The 23930-nt window shown below is 27.6% G+C and overlaps 3 protein-coding genes across 3 annotated transcripts; all 3 read right to left on the bottom strand.

The window, feature by feature from the left end:
- Window positions 1–2314: 2314 nt before the first annotated feature.
- Window positions 2315–3806, bottom strand: EIN_241600 (hypothetical protein; the record flags this gene model as incomplete). The annotated part of the gene is made up of 2 exons (XM_004183111.1): window positions 2315–3706; window positions 3780–3806. 2 exons carry the CDS (start codon window positions 3804–3806, stop codon window positions 2315–2317), a joined length of 1419 nt encoding a protein of 472 aa, XP_004183159.1.
- A 1708-nt stretch (window positions 3807–5514) lies between these two features.
- EIN_241590 (protein serine/threonine kinase, putative) lies at window positions 5515–10299 on the bottom strand (the record flags this gene model as incomplete). The annotated part of the gene is made up of 1 exon (XM_004183110.1): window positions 5515–10299. One exon carries the CDS (start codon window positions 10297–10299, stop codon window positions 5515–5517), a length of 4785 nt encoding a protein of 1594 aa, XP_004183158.1.
- Window positions 10300–22369: 12070 nt separating this feature from the next.
- Window positions 22370–23800, bottom strand: EIN_241580 (protein kinase domain containing protein; the record flags this gene model as incomplete). Its single annotated transcript, XM_004183109.1, has 1 exon — window positions 22370–23800. A coding segment is annotated over one exon (1431 nt), but the record flags the coding sequence as incomplete, so codon positions are not given.
- Window positions 23801–23930: the final 130 nt, after the last annotated feature.

Here is a 23930-nt window from a genome sequence, read left to right as displayed (position 1 = left end):
ATTTATTTGCAGGGTCATTTCACAAAAATCGAATAAAAATATTCGGCATTTCCAAATAACATTTTCTATTTCAGATCATTTGTTTATAGTACTAGAATAGTTCATTACCACCCGAGACAGGTTTTTCCAAACGCGACAACTTTTTCGCATGACTGTATTCGATGGGATTTTAGTTTTTCAAATTAATAAATACACGAAATAACACATTTACAAATAAACTAGAATTCAAAAATCGATAGTGTATTTATTTTATTTTTTTGGTAATATGTGGGTTTTATATTACTATACTTTTATCCTCTTTTTGGATCTAACAAAAATTTGAGGAAAAAGTGGCCCAAATTTACACATAAAAAATAAAAATACATTTTTTAAACAAAAGTTGCTCAAATTTACAAAAGAAATAATCTTGAGTTGTTTCAAATAAAAAATATCATAAATGCATTTCATTAAAACCCAATTCATGTTATTTTAGATTTGAAACAATTCAATTAAAAATTTGTCAAAAACAAACTATTTTAATGGGATAAAAAACATTTACATAAATAAACAATATTGACTTTTGTAAAACTTATTTTTTTAATTTCAACAAAAATCACATTGAAAACAAATTATTATTAATTAATTGCAATATTTAAACTTATAATCTTTAAAATGATTACATGTCTGTTATCAATAAAACAGATAAGCTCATTGTTAATTTATTAAGAGAAGGGAAATCATTTTCTTTTATTACCAAAACACTTCATGTATCACCAAACAGAGTTTCTTATAAAAAAAAAGAAAATTGAAACAATGAAGAGTTAATTTCAAAAACTATAGGCAGACCTTCAATTATGACACAACAAAAAATAATAACTTTGATCAAAAAAACTTCTATTAATCCAGAATCAACATGTTGTGATTTGGCTAAATGTATAAATGTATCAAAATCAACAATTCAAAGATACAGAAAAATAAACGGGTTTAAATTTGGCAAACTAAAGAAATCTCCATTTCAACAAAAGTTAACATTAATAAAAGATTAAATTTTTGCAAAAAGGCGGTACTAAAAAAATATAAAAAACGGAAAGAGGCTATTATAAGTGATGATTGAGATTTGGATTGTTTTCTGATAATGGAAACTGTTGGTATCACAAAAGCATGAAAATGAGATATAACAGAATAAATACATTCAATATTGGAAATCAAACTTTACTTATTAAAAAGAATAATAAGATTTTGAATTCAATGTTTTTAACACTTCCAAAACACAACAATTCATTGATGGTTTGGGGCAATCGGAAATAGTTACAAATCACAATTGTTACTGTGTGACAACATACTTAATGCAATTGGCTATCAACACATGCTTGAAAGTAATAAAGTGTTTGATGATATTAGACGAAAACGCAACAAACAAAGAGTCTATTTCCAAGAAGATGGTGCCAAGCCACCCACAGGAAAAACGACATTGAATTTTTTGGAGAACAATAAAGTGAGATTGACTGGGTGGCCTCCTTCAAGTCCGGATTTATCACCAATTGAAAACGTTTGGTCGATACTTGAAAATAGAATTAGAAAAAAGAAAAAATATTTTAAAAACAAAAAGAGTTTGTTTAGAGTGCTGAAGAAAGAATGGGAATCGATACCAATGGATACAATTAACAATTTAATGCAATCGATGGAAAAAAGATTTTCTCTTTGTATTCAAGAAAAAGGTAAATTCATTGGCCATCTTCTTTAAAAAAGTTGCTCGAGAATAAAAGTGTTATTACATAAATTGTATCTTATTTTTACGTGTTTTTAATTAAGATTTTCAACAATTAATGGTTTGAATTTTTGAAAAAAGTTGATATTGAAATATAAATAGATTACGTAGTTTCCCCAAAACATAATGATAAAAATAGACCAAAATATTTTGGGGGTACTATCGACTTTTGGGAAACAGTTTATAATTATTGCTTATACAATAAAACCTCTGAAGAGCGGGTTCTTTTAAGAATGAGCTTTTTTTAACTAAAACAAAAAATAGAGTTCTCTATCGAGCGGGGGTTTTTAAATTTGATTGGTTAAAATGCCCATTTTTAAGAGAACAAAATTACCACACCCGCCCGCTCTTGGGAGGTTATACTGTATAGTGTTTTATAAATTAAAATTTTTTGATTCATTTTTTAAATGGAAAAATAATAAATTATATGATTCAAAATATTTATCCTTTTGAGTTTCTGTACATACTTAAATAATTGATAAAAACACGATCAAAAAATACTTTAGAATATGATCATCAAGATCAATACCAAAACAAGAACGATAATTTCAAATGACCCACTTTTGTTCACACAAACTTCACATTGTTTGTGAAGTTTGTGTCCTTGTCACCTTCTTTGCATGGAGTTTCGTATTTGTCTTTGCACTTCTCACACTTTCCTTCTTTTTCAAAGTACTTCTCTGGACACATGTCAACACATTTGTCTTCAGATAAAAAGAAGTTTTCTTTACACTTGTCGCACTTTTCTTTGGATGCACACATAATGCACTTTTCCATGCACATATCGCGATTTGTGTTGTTTGCTTTATAGAACCCGTCTTCACATTTTTCAACGCATTTCATAATTCCTTCCTCTAACATGTTTGGTGAAACACACTCTTGGCAGTCATTTGCATTGCTGCAGACTTTGCATTTGTCAGTGCATTTCTTGCACATTTTGTCTGCTTCAGATTTGTAATACATTTCTGGACATTTGTCTTTCACACACTTTTTGGTGTCTTCAACTGTTAGAGCATCGTCTTTGCAAGCAGTGCATTTTGTTTCTTCGGTGCAAGTCTTACAATTAGCAACACAAGCAGTACAAACTTTATCTTTTGCGTAATAACCCTCTGGGATTTTTGCTTTGCAAGTATTGTCTGGTTTGAGATTATCAGTTGTGCATTCGGTGCATTTTGTTGCATCAGTGCAAGTCTTACAATCAGTAATACATTTACCACATTTGTGAATTGTATCACTTGTCGTGTCTTTGAAATACCAATTGTCACAAGTATCAAAACACTCAAAGAGGTCTTCTTTCAAATATTTATCATCCTTACATTGATAACATTTATCAACAGCACAGACTTTGCAATTAGCGTGAGCAGCCAAACATACAGCCATATCATACTCGCAGTAATAGTTAGCACCATCAACACTCAAGAAATTGTTTTCACAGTTCTTGCACTTTGGCGTGACAGCCATTTTACCCGATGGTTTTACTGCAAGAGAGACATCAACACACTCAAAGTTGATGCATACCGACTTGAGTACTGTCAACTTTCCAAACTTCAAAACTGTGTAATTTTCAGTGACACAAATATTCAAATTGCTATTCAATTCAGTTTCAGTCGGGGAAGTTGTTGGTTCTGCAGTTCCATGGAAGAACAGGTTCTTTACAGTTGTCAAGGTATCTGATAATGATGTGAGTGGTGCATACAAATTGAGATTCTCAAGTTTAGCACAATCTTTAAAAGCTTCTTTTCTAACTGTTGCAACTTTCTGTGTTCTTGAAACGTTATTTAACTCCGAGCATCCCGAAAAAGTCCCTTCAGGAATTATTATATTTTCAGCCAAATCAGTGTGTTTTAATGTGGTGATTCCGTCAAAAACATTAATTCCAAATGTAGGCACTGTTGGAATTTCAATATTTGTAACAATTGTAACTCCTTTGAAAGCTAAATTTCCAAATTTAGTAACCTCCTTATTAAAAGTTGTTGTTGGCACTGCGGTTTTTGAAAAAGATGATTCGCCAAATGAAGTAACTGCATCAAACCCAATAACTATTGCCAATTTTGTGCATACATTGAATGTAAATTCTGTGATTGTTGTCGTGCCTGTAATAGTTGCTGATGTCAAAGTAGTTGTTTATTTTTATTAAATATCAAATTATAAATTCTTGTTCAAATAACAATATTATATTTTTGTTATTGTAATGTTTTAAACAATTGTTAATATATACTAAATGTGCTAATAGATTTATGTTTAAAAAATGTATCGGAATATATTATAGAACTATTTCAATAAGTTTTTTTTACTGATCAACATTAATCATGTTTATTTTAAAAACGATCTAATAATCTTAAATGAAAAACAGTTATCATCAAGTTTATAATTATTCTATTGAAAACAAATAATTATAACATTTGAAGTTTATGTTAAAAATAATGTCCAAGTAAAGTGACTCCCCCAAGGTGTGCAAGTTAAAATTATTAGTCTTTTATACAGGGAAAGGGCGTGCAAGACTAAATTTTAGTTCAAAAACATTTTATTAAAAATGTTATTTGTTTCCAAATTGTTTCACAAAACACACAACCCTTTAATGCTTGAATTAATAAACTACAAAAAACAAATTAAATTATAAAAATTGGGTAATGGTTTGTCTATGTTTTTAATATAAAAACTGTTTTGTTTCAAGAACGTGAATAAATGTCGATGTCTCTTGTGTTAGCGTAATTCAAAGCAGCAAGATAAGGCATGATAAACATTATGTTTTTCTCTGTGCCATTTTATAGCAAACAATAACAAATAGTCTGTTTAATAGGTACAGTTCATTGTTACAAATCGATGTGTACTGTTGTCCAGAACTGGTCCTTCGATAATTTCCATTGGGTCGCTTTCCCGAAATTGTTGCATAATTTATTGTATTCGAAGTGTGAAAGTTAAAAATTGCAACGTCACAAAGTGTGCAAGTTAAAGAATAGTTTAGTAATAACTTCAAAATTGTAATTAATAATTAAACTAAAAATAATCTTTTTTTTTCAAAATTTCAAAAAATTAATGATTCTATTTTTTTAATAGAAAATTATAAATGAACTATACCTTAACTTGCACACCTTGGGAAGTCACTTTATATATATTTTTTAAATTTTTGTTGATAAACAATAAGAATAAATTAGAAAATTGGATGTTAAACTTTTAATGTTAAAATAAAAACATAATGACAAATATATACATGTATATAATATACAATAAAAAAATAATTTTGTTTTATTGTAATTTATCTGCCACGTTTAAGATATTACTTTCGTTTTAAATTTATTGACTAATGTAATGTTTCAATATATTTTATTTATATCAAATCAAAAAATACATTAACATTTTCTTGTTTTCAAAGATATAAGAAATATGTTTTAATAAAATTGATATAAATTAAATTCAACAGATTATAAATATGTTTGTTATTACATTCATATTAATATGTTGTATTTATTTTTTAAAATATTGTTTCTGTAATATATTCAGTTAATTTTTATATATGTATTGTTTTTTAAATTGTATTAATTATGACTCGTATTACTTTAATTTTTGTGCAAAAATAATGTTTAAAATATGACAAGTATATTTTTATTTAATATTTTCTTCAACAAATACAAAATAAATCAAGTAATTAACATTTTACAATGTTGTTTCATTTTTTACAATTTTTATAAATTACAATTAAATTTTTATTCTTTTGTGTATTTTTTGCCCATAACAACAATTTAAAAAGATAACAAAAAAATATTTTGTTAATTTTCATAAAATCTCATATAATCTTCCAGTTCTTCGACGACTTCGTCAATTTTGATTCGATCTTTAAATTCAAAGCACCACATTTTATCGAGCAGTGAATATATTTTGTCATCTGTTTCTATTCCTTTCTTCAGGTGATTTCCTTTTGACACAAAGTCTGCGATGCTCCATGCAAATTTGAATTCACTTTTAGGGTATGGTTCTTTCCAAGTAAATGTTTCGTACATAGTAATAGCAAACGAAAAGATATCACTCGGCATTTTATATTTTTCTTTATTTAACACTTCAGGCGACATATATTTTGGTGTCCCAATACCTTTAGTAAAGGTCATATTAGTCATCATCATATTAATGTTTCTCGCACTTCCAAAATCTGTCATTTTGGCATTGACCTTTTCATTCATTTCAAGTGAAAACACAAGTAAATTGTCTGGTTTTATATCTCTATGTACAATCCCATTGTGATGTAAATAAGATATCCCCTTCGCCATGTCTAACATGAATTTGGCTTTAATTGCACTTCGTGGAGCTTGTTCCTTCCTCTTCTTCATAAAGTCATTTAAACTCCCAAACTGAGCAAATTCGGTGACCATACAAATTCGACTTGGTATGAAGACAGCGCCATAGAAGTGGACGATGTACTCACATCTAAATTTATCTAACATTGAAACTTCCTTCTCAAACTCTTTTACTTTAGATTGTGTCTCACAACCCTCTTTTAACCGTTTAATAGCTACTTTGTCACCTCTGAAGTCGCCTAAATAGACAATTCCAAAACTCCCTTCGCCAAGTTTCTTAATTTCTTTTAACTCGTGATAATCGAGTTTAGTTGTCATTTCAGTCTTGGCTTTGATTTGAATGTGTTCAGTCATCTCTACTCCTTTTTTAATGTCTAAGCCAATGCACACAATCTTCTCTTCTATGTTACAGGAACACAATGGCGTTAAAAAGACTTCAAATTCACAGGCCTCACCACTTTTTAAATTCACAAGCTTTGGCTCTGTGCGAATTTCGTAGTAGTCGCACCCTTTAATAACACTAAATTGAATCTTCATCCGATTTTTGGATTTATTTCCTACACATAACAATTCACGAGTTTCTTTATCGACGGGAATACTCTCATTTTGTGTGTCGTTATTTTCAAATTCTAACACTTTTTTATTTGAAACAAGCCACTCATTGATTTTGAAGAAATGGATGTTCGACTTCTTCATTGGGAAGATGCAGACGTTGATCATCTTTTTCTTCTCTTTAAGGTGCAAATACAAGAAGAAGATGATTACTATAGTCGTTGCTATAAATATCACAAGAAGTAAGAAAAAGACGACAGGAAGTGAAATGATCAAAGCCAAATTAGGCTCTTTTTTACACGAAAGACCATCATCACTTGGTTTGTATTTTTCTTCACATTTTGTGCACAAATTATTAAAAGCTTCTACACAATATGGAATTTCAGTATAACTCACACAGATTTCATTTTTTAAAACAAAACTTGGGGAACATAAAATACAACTTTTAAGTATTTCACAGGAAGTACAATTATTCAAACATTTCACACAAAGAGGAATTGGAAAATTTAGAAAATAACCTTCTTCACATTCTTTACATCCATACTTAGTTTTGTTGGTACACCCAATTAAAGTGTCATAACTTTGACACAAAGGATTTAAAGGTGCATACAAATAGTAGTCATCTGCACAGTCATCACACGAAATCGCATTTTTGCATGTTGAACACGACGAGTCGCATTTGATACAGTCTTTGTTGTGATAGTAATATCCATCACGACATATAGCACATCCAGTGTTACCAGCCATTGGAAAATAACATTTATCAAGTAATATTTTAGAATCTTGACACACATTTCCAGACATTAACAACAAGTTTTGTGTAAAGTCACAGGAGAGACAATTGGTCGTATTTGAACATGTCAGACAGTTGTTCTTACAATTAACACATTTTGTATTTTCCAAGTAAAATCCGTCATTGCATTTAACACAACCTTTTGGTGTTTTTATTTTGCAATTTGATAAATCTATTTTCAATGATTCTTGTTTATTATCCAAGTTGAATATTTTGTGTGTTGTTTTGTAAATTACTTCTTTATGATCAATATTTGTTGTATAATGATAAATATGTTGTATATTTGTTTGAATCAGTAACTCACATGAATTATCAAATAAAAAGTGTGTTATATCGCATTCAAAAATGGTTTTGATGTTTTGTTGATTGAGTGAAATGTGCGTCTCGTTGTCAGATAAAGAAACACAGTACTTGTCATTTTCTATGTTGGTGATGTTGTTGTTTGTATTATAAAGTGGAAAACATTGCAAACAAGTGTATTTGTTTGAGTGTTCACAATGCAACTCTTCTATTGCAATACATTCATTTTCAACAAGAAGAAAGTTGTCTTTGCATTGTAAACATGTGCAGTCTTTCTTGTACAACTCGCAATTTGGTATTATTGTGCATTGTGTGCATTTATTAGATTTGATCACCAAATTGGTATCACGACATCGAGTGCAGTCACTTCTTTCATTTTGAATGCAATTATCATCACTAAAACATTCTTCGTTTTGATAATTTATCAAATGATTTTCTTCACAATAATATACGTGAATTGATAGATTTTGATATGTTGTGAATGAGCATTTTACTGCATTTTTAGTTGCACACTTTTCACAATTATTGTTGCCATCTTTGTACTCGTCAACACCACATTGGTACAAATACCCATTTCTTGTATTTAGGTTGCTTGGCGCCACACTACATGTGTTGTTGTTTACATACCAATTGTCGGCACAATACAAACATGTTTCTGTTGATCCATGTTGTATGTTGTACTTGCATTGACTTATCTTGTTTTCACAAAGCGAACCAACAGAAATACCATATTGGCAATTTTCGCAATTTGATATTGAATAATATAGACATTGTGTGGAAGGTATTATGCACTCATGTTTACTCATAAATCCGTTATCTTTGCATTTGACACAAGTTGTTGCATCGATATTGTTCACACACATAACATTGTTGTTTACACATGTTTTAGTTTGGTTGTTGAAATACATCCCAGTTGTGCAACTCACACACCGCCCACCTTCCAATTCAAATGGATAAAAACACTCATTACATCGAATTTGATACGTGGAAGTGCTCGTGCAACTCTTGCAATTATCTGTGCCTTCGTAACACTTTCGACACGAATTTGACGTGTTTTGGTATTGCTGCGTTGGGCAAACACAAGCACCATTCGATGCAACAAATCCATTTGTACAAGTGTTACAATATCTATTTGTTTTTGAACATCCATTTTTATCACAATTTGCTATTACAGTACAATTCAAACACTTTCCATTCTCAAAGAAATAACCCATTATGCAATTATTACAATACCTCGATATCGTTAAACATCCATTTTGTGTACAGCCTTCGATAGTTGTGCAACTTAAACATTTTCCATATTCAGCAAAATAATTATTGTTACAAGTGTTACAATATCTTGATGTTGTGCTACACCCACTTGTATTACAATTGTTTATTTCAGTACAACTGTGGCATGTCCCACTTTCTGCATAATATCCACTGTTGCAATTTGTGCACGAATTTTGAGATGCCAAACAACCCTGTGCACAATTAGTTACATAGTAACATGGGTGACACGTTCCTCCGTATTCATAAAATCCATTGTTGCACCACGAACAGGCATTAATTCCATCACACCCCCGAATACATTGATATGAACAAGACACACATTGGTATACATTACGATATTGATAACTTCCTGATTTTATTCGATAATACCCATAATTACATCCATAACACTGCCCATTCAAACCTCCATAACAAGAAGTGCATCCAGTGTTACAGTTATTACAAACGCCATTTTGGATGTATTGGTTTGTATTTGGACACGTTGTGCAATAATTATAATTTGTGCAATCGCCACATGCAGAAGAACATTGTTGACAACTCATTGACGAGTCAAGGTAATAATGTGAAACACATTGATCACATTTTAGGTTGGGTTTGCAATGTCCCGATGCACATTTGTCTTCACATTTCACACAATCAAATGATGAGTAATAATACCCACTTGCACACGTAGTGCAACTTGTGGAACTACCTGAACATTCTCCACATTTATCTGCACATTTGAAGCAATAAAGACTTTGGAGAAAATAACCAGAATTGCAACTGCTGCACACCCACCCTCCATCAAATTGATTAACACACTGATTAACTGCACAGTTTTGGCAATACAAACAAGTCCCCCCATTCAGTATCCCTCCAGTTTTACATTCAGTGCAGTAATTTCGATCATTCACAGCACATTGCTTACAGTTTGGATTACAAATTGTATCTAATTTTAAAGTGTCGAGTGTATTGTATTGCAAACACTGACATCCATTACCATTCTTTTGTTCACCGCCACATTTGTATCTGAGACACTCTCTTTCTATATATTGCTTTGTTGTATTTCCAATTTTTTGTGTTGTTATAATATTTTTACGTTCTTTTTTCAAATTGTAAATTGAGTTTGATTTTAAGAACTCCACAAATGTGAAATTGCCAGGTGACACTTCAACATACAAAAACACGTCTTTCTCACACACAATAGAATCAACCAAATTACTTTGGTTCTTAAAAGGTAAATAGTTGTTAACAGCCAAATTGTCACAATTATCACTGTCGTCAACACATTTTATATTGTCGTTATATTTGCACCACTTTAGACTTAAAGCATTCACAAACAATAAAGCCACTACAACAAAATACATGACATTTTAAGTTCTGTTTTTTAGAAACAAAATCATGGAATTTAACATCATAACATTGTTTTCCGTTTGTTTTTGTAATCAAATCATATTTTTTATATAAATATATTATAATTAAAGTGACTTCCTTAGGTATGTAAGTTAAAATTTTTTTACAGGGAAAGGGAGTGCAAGACTAAATTTTAGTTCTAAAACATTTTATTATAAAAACGTTATTTGTTTCAAAATTGTTTCAAAAAACACACAACCCTTTGGTGCTTATATTAATAAACTACAAAAAGCAAATTAAATTATAAAAATTGAGTAATGGTTTGTCTATGTTTTTAATATAAAAACAGTTTTGTTTCAAGAACGTGAATAAATATCGATGTCTCTTGTGTTAGCGTAATTCAAAGTGACAAAAAAATGTGATAAACATTATGTTTTTCTCTGTGCCATTTTATAGCAAACAATAACAAATAGTCTGTTTAATAGGTACAGTTCATTTTCTCAAATCGATGTGTACTGTTGTCTAATACTGGATCTTCGATAATTTCCATTGGGTCGCTTTCCCGAAATTGTTGCTTAAATTATTGTATTCAAAGGGTGAAAGTTAAAAGTTGCAACGTCACAAGGTGTGCAAGTTAAAGTATAGTTTAGTAATAACTTCAAAATTATAATTAATAATTAAACTAAAATTAATCTTTTTTTTCAAAATTTCAAAAAATAAATGATTCTATTTTTTTAATAGAAAATTATAAATGAACTATACCTTAACTTGCACACCTTAAAAAGTCAATTTAATTAAATTGAATATATTTTTGGTGGTGTATTTTTTTAAACATAAAAGATTGATAATAATTATAATCAAATTATTATACAAAATAAGTTTAAATAAAATAGATTTTTTTAATACTTTTTTGTTTCTTTTTCAAAAACATTCCAAATTATTCCTTTTAGAATATTTGAAATTTTGAAATTATTATTATTATTAACACTTAAAATAATAAAACAAATATTCTGTTGATATTTTAAGTGGAATTTTCAAGTGACTGATAATATTTATTTGAAGTCTAAAATATACATAAAATACTTGTTACAATGAAAAAATATGACAATTTTTGTTTGCAACGAATGTCTATTTATATATTATGATCCTTTCCATAATAATCATCCCGAGAATGTCAATAAAAAGGGAGTTCATGATTTAATTCCAAAAATAATAAAAAAGCAAATATTCCAGGATGCTGTTGATGGTATAAGCACACCAACATCTCGATTAAAAAAAGAATTAACATACAAACCACAGACGATATATGATATAAGAAAGATAGCTTATAAAGATCAGACAATGAAACAATCTAATCAACTCAAAACATATTTTGAGTCACTTTCTGATTTTTCAACGATAATTTTCACTAATTATGAAAGACGTTTTACTAGCTGTTATTGTTTAAATATTGTTACAATGAACGAATATGACAATTCCTGTTTGGTTGTTGATTACACCCATTGTACCAATAAATTTTCTAACCCTTTATTTGCTGTTGTTTTCAAAAAGAATAACAACACAAAAATTTTGGTTTTTGGTTTTTGAGAGACGCTTCTAAACTGACTTTTGAAAAGTTTTTCCGAGAACTCAAGAAAAACTTGGATTTTGTAAAGAAAATCCCAATTGGTTTTTCATGTGACCGTTCAGAAGCTCAATCAGCAGCGATATACTCCGTATTTGGACAAGAAACAAAAATCAGACATTGTTGGCTTCATATCCACCGAAATTTGGAAAAGCACTTCACTCAAGACGACGAGATTGTTAGTCTTTTTGATCGGATGTTTGTTGATTGTGTTGATTTGGAAAAATCTGAGGCTTTATTCTTGGCAAAAATGATGTTGTTAATGACTTTTGAAAAAAGGAAGAAAAGCATCCAATAATCGAACCAAATGAAAATCAAGAATGTTATTCTGTTTTTTCTCAATTGCTTTTTCAATTCAACTTTTTCCACAAGAAAATGTAAAACATCGTTCGAATAAATTTAATGTACTGAGGACTTTATTTGATATTAAAAATACTTACTTACCTTCTCAATGCTGCAAAAATATTTACCCCACTTCTAATCTTGCTGAAGCTTTTTTAGTCATGCAAAAGCACCAATACATGGGAAAGTTACTACACTTATAGATGCAACAAAATCATTTGTGTTATACACACACCAACTTCAAGCGAATAATCAAGTGTGGTCAGAAGAACAAATGAATGCATTTAAAATGTTGATATCAAGTGATTAGATGTTGAAATTGTCTGCAGAAACACTATTAACATTGTTGGATAATTTTGACATATTTGTATGTATGAGCAAATGTGGAGTTGGTAATGCATGTAAGTGTGACTGTTTTACATATTTAAAAAGTGGAATTCCTTGTTGTCACATGATGTTTTTTAGAAAACATAGTGGTGGAAATTATCAAGATGTGACTTGTCCAAGTGGTTATTTTGTTGATATCAGAGGTAATAGAAGGCAGAATGTTACAGGTCCTTGTAATTATCCTCTTTTCACCGAAAACGACTTTGCTGATACTACTGTTATAAACAATGGGCTTCATTGTAAATATTAAATTAAAATAGTTGTAGAAAAAGGAGCACTTAATGAGGAAGATATTAAAAATAAGTTGTTTGAACTTACTTACAATCTTCGTAGAAAAACCATTTTTCAAAAAGAAGTAAATTTTTTCAATGAAGTTGATCAATTGAGAGAAGATAAAAAATGTTATGATAAAGAATAAATAAGAGATCCCAAAATACTTATTTGTGCTGGAAAAAAACAAAGAAAAACTTCGAAATAAGTTGATGAATCACTTATCTTAATAAGAAAAACAAGAAGCCATAATAAAAACCAAAAAACAAACAATGAGAAAAAAACAGAAAAGATGCCAATTAAATCAATTTTTAGGTATTTGGTTGTTAATAATTTATAACAAATATTGTTAATTGCTTTAAGTTAAATTAATTATTTGTATTATTTTCTGTCGACTGAATTATTTTTATTTTCAATCAAATTTCTTAATTAATATATAATTTATTTTAATTTATTTTTTTAAACACAACAAATTTGTTTGTGTTTTTAACAAAGGTTGTGTTAAATAATTAAAATGAATATTAAGCTTTTATAACTATAAAATATTTTATTTAAAACACATGAAACAATTAAAAAATAAATAATTGTAATTTTATTATAAATTAAACAATTTTATTAATAACAAAAATGGTATATTTTATAATAACTAATGGTAAAAACAAATGACGTAAATGGTTTGGGTTCAAATCTTATTTGCCGTTTCATAGTCGTCAATGGCAATTTTTTGCATTAATAATACTTATAAGATAGTTTAATTATTATGGAAAGACTATAAAAGTATTAAAAGTATTAAAAACAATAAAAACAATAATAGTTTTATTTCAAAAAACAGATCAAATAGTATTTAATAATTGACTTTAAATAAATAAAGGGATTCATGAGGATTGTTAATTTTTCTGAGGATGGTAAATATCTTAAACATAATTTCTTTCAATTTAGATTTTTTTGCCTAAGATCAATAAGGTATATTTTGAAACACGTGATTTTCTTTAAAATGCTATTTATGGATTTTTTGAAAGATGATTCTTTCAGTTGATTTTTACAAAAAAATAATCTACTTCTATTTTCTGATTTACCACTTGACTAACCTTGGTTAATATGAAAACAATAAAAATTAATTTAATTTATCGAAAAAGTCGATTTTTTAATCAAAATCACAAAACAAATTAATAGAACAATTTTTAATCTTTTTTACAAAAAATACAATTTATTATAAATCAATTCATGATATTTCAAACAATAAAAATTGATAGCAAATAACGTTCTGATAATTAATACTTTGTGCGATGACAATTTATGTATTTGCGCAAATTCAAAACGCGATGTTTTGGATATCGATAAAACAACGATTGATAAATAAACAAATTTGAAAAATTATTGTTTTTGTTATAAACAAATTTATTTATTTTTAAAAACATACACACACAAGAAATATATGTTTATATTAATATTTTATACAATATTAATTCTCAATAGAAATGTGTTCAATTTATTAATCAATTTTATATATTATTTGGCGTTTTTGTTGTGTTTTGACGATTTTTGATATAATCAATTATTAAAACTCTCTTTATAAAAATTCTTTAATTTTATTATTTATTTTAAATCAATAATGACAGTGCTATAAATATCTCTGAGGATGGTAAGTCGTGTAACAAACAGACATTATCAACACAGACTTAAACATCTAAAAAGTGAAATGACGTGTTCCCATATTCAAAAATAGTAACTTACTCAATATACATTTCAGATAGATGTAAAAGTGTAAACTTTCTATTTCTGTCATCCTCAGAAAATAATTGCCATCCTCAGAACTGTAAATCTGTTTAAAACATAAGTTAATATCAAAATGAAACATTCTTTTTAAAATATACACAATATGATTAACTTTGTTATTACAATAAATTTGAATAATTGCATAAATTACAAAATTATTTATAAATTTGTTATTATAATTACATTTTTATAAAATCAGTGTTTTCGACTTTTTCAATTTTCATTTTGATTAAAAACAATTATCAATTTAAACGTAAATTTCAATCGTTTTGTTATTAAAACGGATTCGTAAATAATATCAATAAGTTTATAATCATAATGTGAACAAGTATAATTCACACTTTATTATTTCCCGTCTCAAGTAAGCGAGTTATAATTATTGTTTTTGTTTACTGATTATTGTGGAGATTTTTTGATTGTTTTTAATCTTTTGGCATTTATGACAAATTATTACCATCATTTAAAAATCGAACTTTGACTCGAAATATTAAGTGTAAATTATAACTTAAATTATGAGAGTGAGCTTTATGGGGAAATGAACCTTATGGATTTGTTTTTTGTATCCTCAGAAAAATATTTTTTAATGAGGATAGCTTTGATCCTGAGGATACACCTTATCCTCAAGAAACCCTTAAAAACAAACCTTATGTGCTCCAAAATAACAACATCAAGTGTTTGACTAAGATGGCTACTATAAGGACACAAATGTAGTTCACCAATCTTATTTTTCATTAACCATTCGTGACACTCTTTTTGTAAATATGCGCAATAATTATCTTGAATAATGACTGCCCATTCGTTTTTATATAATTTTCTTCTATTTTCCAAATCAGGTCCCAAGACATATTTTGCCATAATTTATATATTTTGTGATCAAAAAATCTATTTTCCTAATATACAATAACGATATAGTTTGATACATCTTCAATTGTTTTTCGAGATACAACTATTAACGGTTTCAAAGTGGTGCCATCTCCATATATGCCCGCAAATAACGTGACCCGTCTGACTGATCTATCAACTTGATAGTAACTTCTAAAAGATAAATTTGCATCTATCAAACTATGCTCACTTTTTTGTCAGCGTAGGGTATAAACCCGCTCTTATCAATATTTAGTATTAAAAATGGAATCACTCCATTTAAATGCACACAAATAGAAGCAGCATACTGAATGGAATTGTTGAATAATTGATGAGAACGCTCTTCGTATCCTAAAAGCAAGTCTTTGTTTAACTGAGCTCGTTCATGTTCTTGTGGTTGAATGTGTTTTGTTGATAATTTTTATTCAGATAAATGATTTAATATTGTTTGTTTACACAAACTTTTTTCAATTGTGGTTTCCACCAAATCCACAAGTGTAGTTAGTGTTATGGGGGGTTTGTCTATTTTGTTTTTCTCTGATTTTGTTTGCGATTACCAATACTTCCATTTTTGTTAACATAATTTTCTGCCTACTTTAGATGGAATAACGCCATATTTCTCGTTATCACTCACTATCGTTTTTTGAACTCCAAAAAATCAGCCTTTGAGATGAATTTTTTGGTATTTTACCGTCTTGAGAATTTACAAATTTCAATTGTAAAAACAAATAAGTACAATAAGTGCTTGGAAATTTTTTAGTTTTTTAATAATGATATCATATCATAAAAACTTATCATTTTAGGTGTTTAAAATCATTTATCAGTATAATTTGTTTTTACTGAAAACAGTGTGAATGTTATTATCCAAAGTTTATAAAGTTTTTATAGTGTGTTTAACCCTTCCAATACCAGAAATATACTTGTTATAACACGCATACAGATCAATATAAACTTAAATTTGTAAACTAAAAGTTATTCTAAATTAAACAGTATTTAGTTTTAATATAATAGTTTTCAGTTCTGGTTTGATGTAACATTTATAATATATAAAGTTTGCACGTTTTATTTTTTTATGTTATAATAGATAAAAGTCTAACACATTTGTGTCATTCATATTAGTTATAAAATATATTTTATAATAATTTAGAGTAATGTATATAAAGGTTCTTTCTTTAAAATGTGAAAAAGGTAGTAATGTTATTCATATACATTTAATTTATTTTGTGTAATGAAAACGATTTTTTTAAACGATAGTTAAGAAAAAAAAATTAGTATATATATCTCGTATACATATGATTATCAACAAATTATTATAAAGTGAGAACGCTAACCATCAGTGTGGTTGCACAATTAATATCATAATATTTGATTGATTGTTACATATATTAAAATTCAATAAAAAAACAACTTTTTTACACTTTAGTTACAAAACATCAAAACATTTACAATATAAACCAAATTAAAATAATTACTTTTGGGATTTTCAAAGTATGACATATCCCTTGTTTTTTAATGAAAGAATTTTAATCAGAATTTTATTTGATACGTTTTTTATTTTAAAACCCTGTTTTTAAAAAGACTTATAATGTATAGTTTATTATATTATACACAAATTTTTAATATAAAAACAAAAAATTTCTGAGTTGAAAATAATTCAGGAAAAGTCTCAATTTTTCTGCACAGAAAAAGTGAACATTTTTTTCAACAAAAATACGATTTTAGGTTAAAATAAACTATAAATTTATAGTAAATTAAATTATTTTATACTATTAATTTTGTTTCCTGGTATCCCCATGGTTGTAAAAAGTTTAAAGTGTTTTTTTGTATTATTTTTTTCTAATATACACTCAAAATGAATAAGATATAAATAATTTACATTTTTGGAAATCTCTGGTACCGAAAGGGTTAATTTGAAAATGGTTAATTTTTTGGTTTTCTTATAAATATCAATTCAAATCATTCCACGATTCTATTGTCATTTTTGATATTTGTGAAAAATGCCGTTTTGGTGTAAAAATGCTATTATTATCTTTTAAACCTATGTTTTTACATTTCACTTTCATTTTTTTACAAGTTTAATTTCACCCCTGTACAACATTTTAATTAAAATAACCATTAAATTATCAAAAGCAGTTTTTTTCACTATCTATTATTTAAAGCTCACATTTTATCTTCTCCTAATTCATCATAATACCGTTTTATAGACAGATAAGTGTTATTAATAATTTTCAAATCAAATTCATTAGTGTCGGGATCTTTTATTAATTTGGTGTATAATTTCGCATAAGTTACATAAGTTACACACGTGTTTATAAGGGTTGAATTGATTACTTCGTAATTCTCAACAATATTTTCAATATTATCATCAACTGTGTTTTTAAATTATACATTTCTCCTAACATTTCTTTATTTATTATATAATAACAAATAGCTAAATTATTTAACTTGAAAATTTCATTATCTAAATAAATATAGTATTTAAACATTAATTCAGTATAATTTAAGTTTGAAAAACTATTTGATTGATTGTTTTTTATATTTTTCATAATTACAGTATGGGGAAAAAGTCACACCACATTTTTTTCAGTATATAATTCAAGTCAATTTTCGGGAAGAAAAATTCAAAGTAAAAATCCATTAAAAAATTCCCGAAAAAATAAACAATTTTCATGTGAAATAATGTGGTGTGACTTTCTCCCCTGGTGTGACTTTTTCACCATACTGTATTTATAAATATTTTGTTTAAGTTCTAAATCTTATCTATTATAATTTTCAATTAACTTCTTAGCTTTAATCAAATAATTATCTAAATTATTTTTATTTTTTTTTGATGAAGATGTTGTTTATATAAATGTTAAATTATATTTAAAATGATTACAATCTAAAAGTTGTCTTACAATAATTTGCAACAATCTAGTAAAAATATCAAATATAACATTATTCTTAATATTGTTAATCACAAATATTTTAGCACAAGTACTAAAAAATGACACCCAGCAGAATAAGCTCTAGTACAAAAAGTAAATGGTTTATTATATTGCAAGACGATGTCGGAATATTAGTATTAATAACTCTATTAAATATGTCAACTGTTTCTTCTTAACTGCATTAATTATTATTATATTGTAAGCCACCAATTTGATATTTTGTAATGTATTTCTTTTTAAAATTGTTAATTTTATTGGCATTTTTAATATTATTTCTAATCAATATATTGACCTCGTTCTCATTTAAACCATATCTATAACACATCTTAAGTATAGAACCAATCTAATTTATAAATATTTCTATTTCTTTGGCTTCAATATTATTGTTACTTTTTTCATAAAAACCAGATTTACATGTTTTCAAATAATTAATCATTTATAATATTGGATTACAAGTTTCTTTAGATTTGATAATCTTTACCCGTCGAAGCAAAAGTGGGTGTGTTAGTTTCGGAAAGATAAACAGTTTTTTGTGTATTGTTTAACCATTTAAATTCAAAATTTGGAAATTTAGATAGTTGAGGCAATAGTTTAATAAATTTATCAAAAATAGGTGTTGCAGATAAATAAGTTACATTTTTGCATTCAGTCAATCTATTTTAAAATTTTGTCAAAATGTTTAATTTAAAAGAAGAATCAGATAATATAAATTAAAACTTATCTACAATTATTCTAAACATATCTTTGTTTATGATTACATCCATTAATTTACTAAAAAATCATATGTAACTAATGTTTTCGGTTTTGGATTACAATATAAATAATCAATAATTGTTTTTTATCATTAGAATTTTCTTTTACTAATAATAAGCATTTATGTTGTTTTATTTTAGACTCTAACATCCCTATTATAAGAGAACATATAATTGATAAATATTTGGAAGTGATAGCGAAATAAGTTCCGCCTAAATTAGGAAGCGATTTATTTACAACAACATTTGGAAAATCAAATACTTAACCTTCTAGATCAGATAAATACTCAACTCCATAAGGTATTTCAATAACTGTTTTATTTATTGTTTCAACTTTGGTTTGCATATATATGTTCCAAAATATTTGTTTAGTTGAAAATTATAATTGGGAAAGCGTACTATTTTTTCAATAATTGAAAAAGTTATTTTTTGTTGAATTTAAAACAAATTTTCATAAAAAATATATTTCATTTTTCTGGTGGCCGGATATTTGATTCCGGACAATTGATTCCTTTGTGTTTTATTTGGTTATTAACAATGCTACAAATTGGGTTTTTTATTTTTATATTAGTGTTTTTGATGGACATTTGATTCCCGAATAATAATATCAAAATGAAATAACGAATTGTTATTAAGTTAATTTTCATATAAATAATCGGGTTTGATTAACAATTTTGTTTTCTATGGACAATTAATTCCACGTGGATAATAATCATGTTATTGATTTAAAAAAATACAACTGATTTGATATATTTATTGATGTTACCTTGCAATGGATTTCAACAACCATTCATGCCAATATATCCATGCAATTATTCCATTTGTCAACAATATCAACAACAATTACCATTTATGCAACTTTATCTATATCAACCACATTTTTACAATTTACCAAACCAACACATTGGATCAACGGAGCAACATCTTCAGTTAACTAATATTCCACTTACATCATTTACACAAAATGTCACAAATGATATAAATATAAATATTAATCTAAAGTTGTTTACAAAAATAAAATTGTTGAATTCAAAAATTTCAGGTAGAAAAATATAAATAATTGATGATTTTGTGTTTCATAGAACTGGACGTTCTTTTTTAAATTACAAGTGTAAAGATATTCATTGTGATGTATCAATTAAAATAGTTGAATTCGATGGTCCAATTAATAATATTACAAATTTCAAATCTTACATTTTCACTTCATACAATCAAATACATTCACACCCATCTCACGATGCAGAAGCAAAAACGAAGCAAAAGAAAGATTAATTGAAACTGCTTCACTAATTGAAAAGCGATTTGTTTCAAGTTCAAAAGCACTTGAAGATAAAGATTTTTCTATGTACAGTAAAAGAGAAAGTACAACTTTAAGGGAATTTAGAAGATTAAGACAAAAAATGTTTACCAATTGTGACTTTAAATCACACCCATTATACAATGATTATTTAATTAAGGAAGATCCAGATTTTGCTGTATTTGTAAATAAAGATAAAGTTACCAAAATTAATCATTTTGAATTGTTGTTCATGGATGGTACATTTAGCACTGCACCCAAAATTTTTTATCAAATGTACACTATAAACTGTATGTTGAAAAATGGAGAACATTTTACTTTGGTTCATGCTTTACTCGTTGGAAAAACAGAATTATTATACAAAAATGTTTAATTGTATTAATGATTACTGAAAAAATAACAATGGGTATGTTTTATTCAAAAATGGTGTTGTTGTAATGATTGGTTTTGAAAAGGCAGTTCAAAATGCACTTGAATACTTTGGCTGTATTACAAAGGGGTGCTATTTTCACTTGTGTTAATCTCTTTGGAGAAAAGTCAACACTTTGGGTCTTTCGAGCCGTTTTAAAGAAGATCAACAATTTTATAATATTGCTAAATCTTTTATGTGTTTGGCTTTTTTGCCAGTTGAAGATGTTAGTGGCGTTTTCGAGAACATGAAAAAAGATTGCACAGATTTGGAGTTATTTAAAGTTTACAACTATTACGAACAAACTTGGCTTGGGAATGTTTTTACAAAAGAAATGTGGAATCGATATTGTTGTAAAACAAGAACAAACAATATATGTGAAAGTTTTCACTCTGTATTTGCAAAACGATTAGAACACAAACATCCAAGTGAAGTTGAATGGCTTGATAAAATTATTAAAATAGAAACAAAAGAAAATGAACAATTTAAAAACATGCTTGATGGAGTGTTTAAAAGAAAAAGATCACAAAATGTATCAAGAAATACACTTATAGAAAATTTAACATATAACTTTACCAACAAATTAATTACAACTCAACCATTTATATCGAAACTTTGCAACATTAATTACTTGTTGAGATCTTCTTATTTCGAAATGGTTCCCCAAAACGAAAACAAGATTAATGAATTAATAAAAACACCAATTACACAACCAACGGAATTGGGTGTTGAAAAAGACAATCGTGTTTGTATTGATAATGAAAAAATAAAACATGTGATCGAAGATGTTACAAATATAGGCATTAAAAATTGTGAAGTCATGGATTGTTGCAATGAATCAATGATACCATTGGTTTTAAAAACAAAAGAAAGAATTGATAAATTAAAAATAAAAACTCAAACCGCCATAAAAGAAAAGGAAAATAAAAAACCAAGAAAACGATCAAAACAATACAAGCAAGCAGTTGTTGTTCGTGAAATTATGAGAAAAAACAGAAAAAGATTAATCAAACCAAAAAAGTAATAATTTTATTTTTATAAATCAGTTGTATTTTTTTAAATCAATAACATGATTATTATCCACGTGGAATTAATTGTCCATAGAAAACAAAATTGTTAATCAAACCCGATTATTTATATGAAAATTAACTTAATAACAATTCGTTATTTCATTTTGATATTATTATTCGGGAATCAAATGTCCATCAAAAACACTAATATAAAAATAAAAACCCAATTTGTAGCATTGTTAATAACCAAATAAAACACAAAGGAATCAATTGTCCGGAATCAAATATCCGGCCACCCATTATTATAAAGAACTCTTTACATAATTTACTTATTAACTACAAAAAATACATTTTACTGCTGGATTTACGACAAATAAACCCTTTTCACTGTAAGTGATATGGAATTTATAAATATATTAAAACCAAATATTAAATTATTGTTTTAAGTTCATCAATGATTTCAATAATAGTACATCTCTCTTGAGTATTTTGTTTCCAACACTTTTCGATAACATTTCTGTACTTCTCATCAAGCGTTTTAATGGTTATTGGTCTTTTTCCAGAAGCTACATCATCTGCAATAGTCCATGGAAATATGTAAGTACTTTTTGGGAACGCCTCACCCCACAAAAAGCATTCAAGCGTTGTAATAGCAAACGAATAGACATCTGCTGGTTTTTTGTAATGCTCTTTGTTCAAGATTTCAGGTGCCATATATTTAGGTGTTCCAACTCCTTTAGTGAATGTCATGTTAGTCATCAACATGTTGACATTTCGACTTGCTCCAAAATCAGTCAACTTAGCATTCACTTTGTTGTTTAAATCAAGTGAGAACACTAAGACATTGTCTGGCTTGATATCTCTGTGTAAAATATCATTTGAGTGTAAATATTGTATTCCTCTTGCTGCATCTATTATAAATTTTACTCTCAATTTCATATCAATTTCTTCACTATTTTTATTGTTCATCAAGTCTTGTAAGCTTCCAAATTTTGCTAATTCAGTGACCATACAAATTTTATTTGGTATAAATACGGCACCATAGAAATGGACGATAAACTCACTTCGAAATTTGTCCAACATTGCAACTTCTTTTGTAAAATCGTCAATAATGTCATTATTATTACACAGTTTCATCTTTTTGATAACGACATCATTATTCCTGTATTTCCCTTTGTAAACAATTCCAAAAGATCCTTCACCAAGTATGTTGTCTTCTTGTAACTCGTCCGGATCGAGTCGTGTCGTCAATTTTGAAGTTGCTGTAATTGTTAATTTTTTAATGACATCATTTCTTTTTGTAAATAAGTTTGTGACTAACATAATACTTTGGTTAATATTAGTAGTGCAATTTAATGTTAATAATATCTCAAACTCACAAGCTTCGCCACTTGGTAAAACAATTATCTTTGGATTTGAGTCAAATTCGTATTTTTTAATTGTCGCACTTTTTGTTGTGATTTGAATTTTCATGTTGTGCTTTGAGGTGTTCCCAACACACAGAAGTTCTCGCTGTTGTGTGTCGACATCAATTTGATCACCAAAATTAAGTTCGGTTCTATTAACAACAACGTCATCACCAAGTTGAATAAAAGTGATGTTTGAGTGACTTATTTTAAAGAGTGTTGTTGTCTTCGCAATTTCTTTTTGATGCATTTTGTTGTCAATGTGTTTTATAGTTAATACAAACGACAATATAAATATTATTATCACAAAAATGGCAAATAAAATAATAATAAAAAGCACCCACCAAACCACATGCTCGTCACACAAAGTTCCATTATCATTTCTGGAGTGCCAAATTGTGCATTTAGAACACTTCGAATTTGAAATTTCAATACAATGTGATACATATGAAATATCTAGACAAAGTCCACTTTCAAATAAAATTTTGTTTTTAACACAAGAAATGCATTTTTCGTATTGTGTGCATGTTGTGCAGTTGTTGTTACACTTTTCACACTCGTTGTAATTGATAGTGTAATACCCA

This window comes from Entamoeba invadens, assembly GCF_000330505.1.
Source record: "Entamoeba invadens IP1 unplaced genomic scaffold scaff_1105074725341, whole genome shotgun sequence".
NCBI lineage: Eukaryota > Evosea > Mastigamoebida > Endamoebidae > Entamoeba > Entamoeba invadens.
The sequence above is the reverse complement of the archived record's forward strand: the minus strand, read 5'-3'. Positions and strand labels throughout refer to the sequence as shown.